The 3469-nt window shown below is 45.7% G+C and overlaps 1 protein-coding gene across 1 annotated transcript in view; it reads right to left on the bottom strand.

The window, feature by feature from the left end:
- The window catches only part of GTF2I (general transcription factor IIi), a 125248-nt gene that overhangs the window by 89572 nt on the left and 32207 nt on the right, over nt 1-3469 (bottom strand). The window contains 1 exon segment of the mRNA XM_017849906.1: nt 648-786. Within this exon segment, the coding sequence (XP_017705395.1) occupies nt 648-786 (139 nt within the window).

Genomic DNA, 3469 nt, shown 5'->3' with positions numbered 1-3469 from the left:
CAAGCTCCACCTCCCGGGTTCACGCCATTCTCCTGCCTCAGCCTCCCGAGTAGCTGGGACTACAGGCGCCCGCCACCTCGCCCGGCCAATTTTTTTGTATTTTTCAGTAGAGACGGGGTTTCACTGTGTTAGCCAGGATGTTCTCGATCTCCTGACCTTGCGATCCACCCGTCTCGGCCTCCCAAAGTGCTGGGATTACAGGCTTGAGCCACCGCGCCCAGCCGCTCCTTTTTAGTTTAAACCTCATCCTGCTTTAGAAGAAAATATAACTTGGCCAGGCACAGTGGCTCACGCCTGTAATCCCTGCACTTTGGGAGGCCAAGGTGGGCAGATCACCTGAGGTTGGGAGTTCGAGACCAGCCTGACCAACATGGAGAAACCCTGTTTCTACTAAAAATACAAAATTAGCTGGGCATTGCCTGTAATCCCAGCTACTAGGGAGGCTGAGGCAGGAGAATCGCTTGAACTCACGAGGCAGGGGTTGTGGTGAGCCAAGATTGCGCCACTGCACTCCAGCCTAGGCAACAAGAATGAAACTCCATCTCAAAACATAAAAAAGAAAAAAGAAAGAAAATATAACTTGTCTTACCTATAAATATTTAGGCTTAAAATTAATGAAATGCAAAAGATAAAAATACAACGCTTACAATATTTTACAAAATCTTTTTGAAAATCCTTTCTGGTATTGACAAAAGCACGTCCTCTTTCAGTTCCGACGACAAACACGTCTGTTTCATACACTGCAATGCAGGCCACTTCGGCTTTGGACTTGGCCAATTCTTTACACTACAATACAAACAGCAAATATTATGTTACATGCAGACATTTAAGGGCACCGTTTCTGCTCAATGAATTAAAAAAATCTAACGACATTTTTTAAAGGTACTTAGCTTTCAAAATAGTTTTTGGCCTGATTTTAAACAAAAGACAATACAGAATTTATAAGGAAAAAAAGCAGAATTCCCTTGTAATCTCTTAAAGATCAGATTCCCCAAGAAGCAGACTCAGAGTTTACACAGGCTTGCTGGGGGTCACTGTCAATTACAGCTCTTGGGAGGTGGGAAGCAGGCAGGGCTGGAGAGCGGAAGCACTGAACACTGATGTAGCTGCACCCAGAGCTAGGAGCTGGTGTGGCCCTCCCCAGGGAAAGGGTGGAAACTTGTGCAAGGTGGCTGAAACAGTCATGGCACCTGGGGCAATAAGTGCCATCAGTACAAAAGGAGGGGGGTCTGAAACCTGCACTACAGCATTCATTACATAATCCCCACCTCCAGAAGTATTCCCCTGTGTACACACAGCCAGAATCACTTTTAGGTGGGCAGAGTATTTACTGACTTTTACTAAGTATATTCCTATAAGATTAAATATTCTTTAAAAACGTTATAGAGTATATAGTATTCCATTTAATGAATATACCTTGGATCATTTACTGATAACATTATTTAAAAGGTTGGTGATTCCAATCTTCCTCCCTAAAAATAACACCACCATAATAACCTGGGAACGAAATATTTATGGGCTTTTTTTTTTTTTTTTTGAGACAGAGTTCCGCTCTGACGCCCAGGCTGGTGTGCAGTGGCGCGATCTCGGCTCACTGCAACCTCTACCTCACGGGTTCAAGCAATTCTGTCTCAGCCTCCCAAGTTACTGGGACTACAGGTACATGCTGCTACCCCAGCTAATTTTTTTGTATTTTTAGTAGAGACAGGGATTCACCATGTTGGCCAGGCTGGTCTCGAACTCCTGACCTCAGGCAATCCACCACCTCGGGCTCCCAAAGTGCTGGGATTAGGCATGAGCCACCACGCCCGGCCTTATGTGCATCTTGAATGACTTTCTCAAAATAGATACAGAGACATGAGAGTCAAAAAAAACAAAACAAAAACAAAACACATTGACAGTAAATACTCTGAATTCTCAAAATCTACTGAAATTTGCTTCCTAATAAGATTCATAGGTGGAGCACAGTGGCTCACGCCTGTAATCCCAGCACTTCGGGAGGCTGAGGTGGGCGCATCACCGGAGGTCAGGAGTTCGAGACCAGCATGATCAACACGGTGAAACCCCGTCTCTACTAAACATACAAAAAAATTACCCGGCAGTGGTGGCAGCCGCCTGTAATCCAAGCTACTTGGGAGGCTGAGGCAGGAGAATCGCTTGAACCCAGGAAATGGAGGTTGCAGTGAGCTGAGATCACGCCACTGCATTCCAGCCTGGCAACAGAGTGAGACTCCGTATCAAAAAAAAAACAAACAACAACAACAACAACAACAAAAAACCTGGAGCACCATATTCTAGTATACAATCTCACTCTGAATAATTGCTAATATTATACATACATTCAAAGTTAACACTTGCAAAACAAATGACTGCCTAAGGTGATGGCAGAAAAAAAATTTGAGATTAAATAGGAAAATTAAACATTTAGGTAAGTTAAGAAGATTCTGAAGCATGGTAATAAAATGTGATTTTGGCCGGGTGCGGTGGCTTACGCCTGTAATCCCAGCCCTTTGGGAGGCCAAGGCGGGTAGATCACCTGAGGCTGGGAGTTCGAGACCTGCATGACCAACATGGTGAAACTTCGTCCCTACTAAAAATACAAAAAATTAGCTGGGCATGGTGGCACGCGCCTGTTATCCCAGCTACTCGGGGGGCTGAGGCATAAGAATTGCTTGAATCCAGGGGGCGGAGGTTGCAGGGAGCCGATATCACGTCATTGCACCCCAGCCTGGGCAACAAGAGCAAAACTCTGTCTCAAATAAATAAATAAATAATAAAATGTGATGTGAAAGGCTTAAATCCATAACTATTATTCAAGAAGAAAAACTATTCATTGGTTGGGGTGGTAGCTCATGCCTATAATCCCAGCACTTTGGGAAGCTGAGGCGGGTGGATCAAGAGATTAGGAGTTCGAGACCGGCCTGGCCAAGATGGTGAAACTCCATCTTTACTAAAAATACAAAAACTAGCTGGGTGCGGTGGCAGGCGCCTGTAATCCCAGCTACTCAGAAGGCTGAGGCAGGAGAATCGTGTGAACCCAGGAGGCAAAGGTTGCAGGGAGCTGAGATCTTGCCACCGCTCTCTAGCCTGGGCGACAGAGCAAGACTCTGTCTCAAAATAAAAAAAAAAGAAAAACTACTCATTAAAACTGAAAACCGGCCAGGCGCAGTGGCTCAAGCCTGTAATCCCAGCACTTTGGGAGGCCGAGATGGGCGGATCACGAGGTCAGGAGATCGAGACCGTCCTGGCTAACACGGTGAAACCTCATCTCTACTAAAATAATACAAAAAAAAAAACTAGCCGGGCGAGGTGGCAGGCGCCTGTAGTCCCAGCTAATCGGGAAGCTGAGGCGGGAGAATGGCGTAAACCCGGGAGGCGGAGCTTGCAGTGAGCCGAAATCTGGCCACTGCACTCCAGCCTGGGCGATAGAGCAAGACTCCCGTCTCAAAAAAAAAAAAAAAAAAAAAAA

Source organism: Rhinopithecus bieti, unplaced genomic scaffold (genome assembly GCF_001698545.2).
Source record: "Rhinopithecus bieti isolate Rb0 unplaced genomic scaffold, ASM169854v2 scaffold_31823, whole genome shotgun sequence".
Classification (NCBI taxonomy): Eukaryota; Metazoa; Chordata; class Mammalia; order Primates; family Cercopithecidae; genus Rhinopithecus; species Rhinopithecus bieti.
The sequence above is the reverse complement of the archived record's forward strand: the minus strand, read 5'-3'. Positions and strand labels throughout refer to the sequence as shown.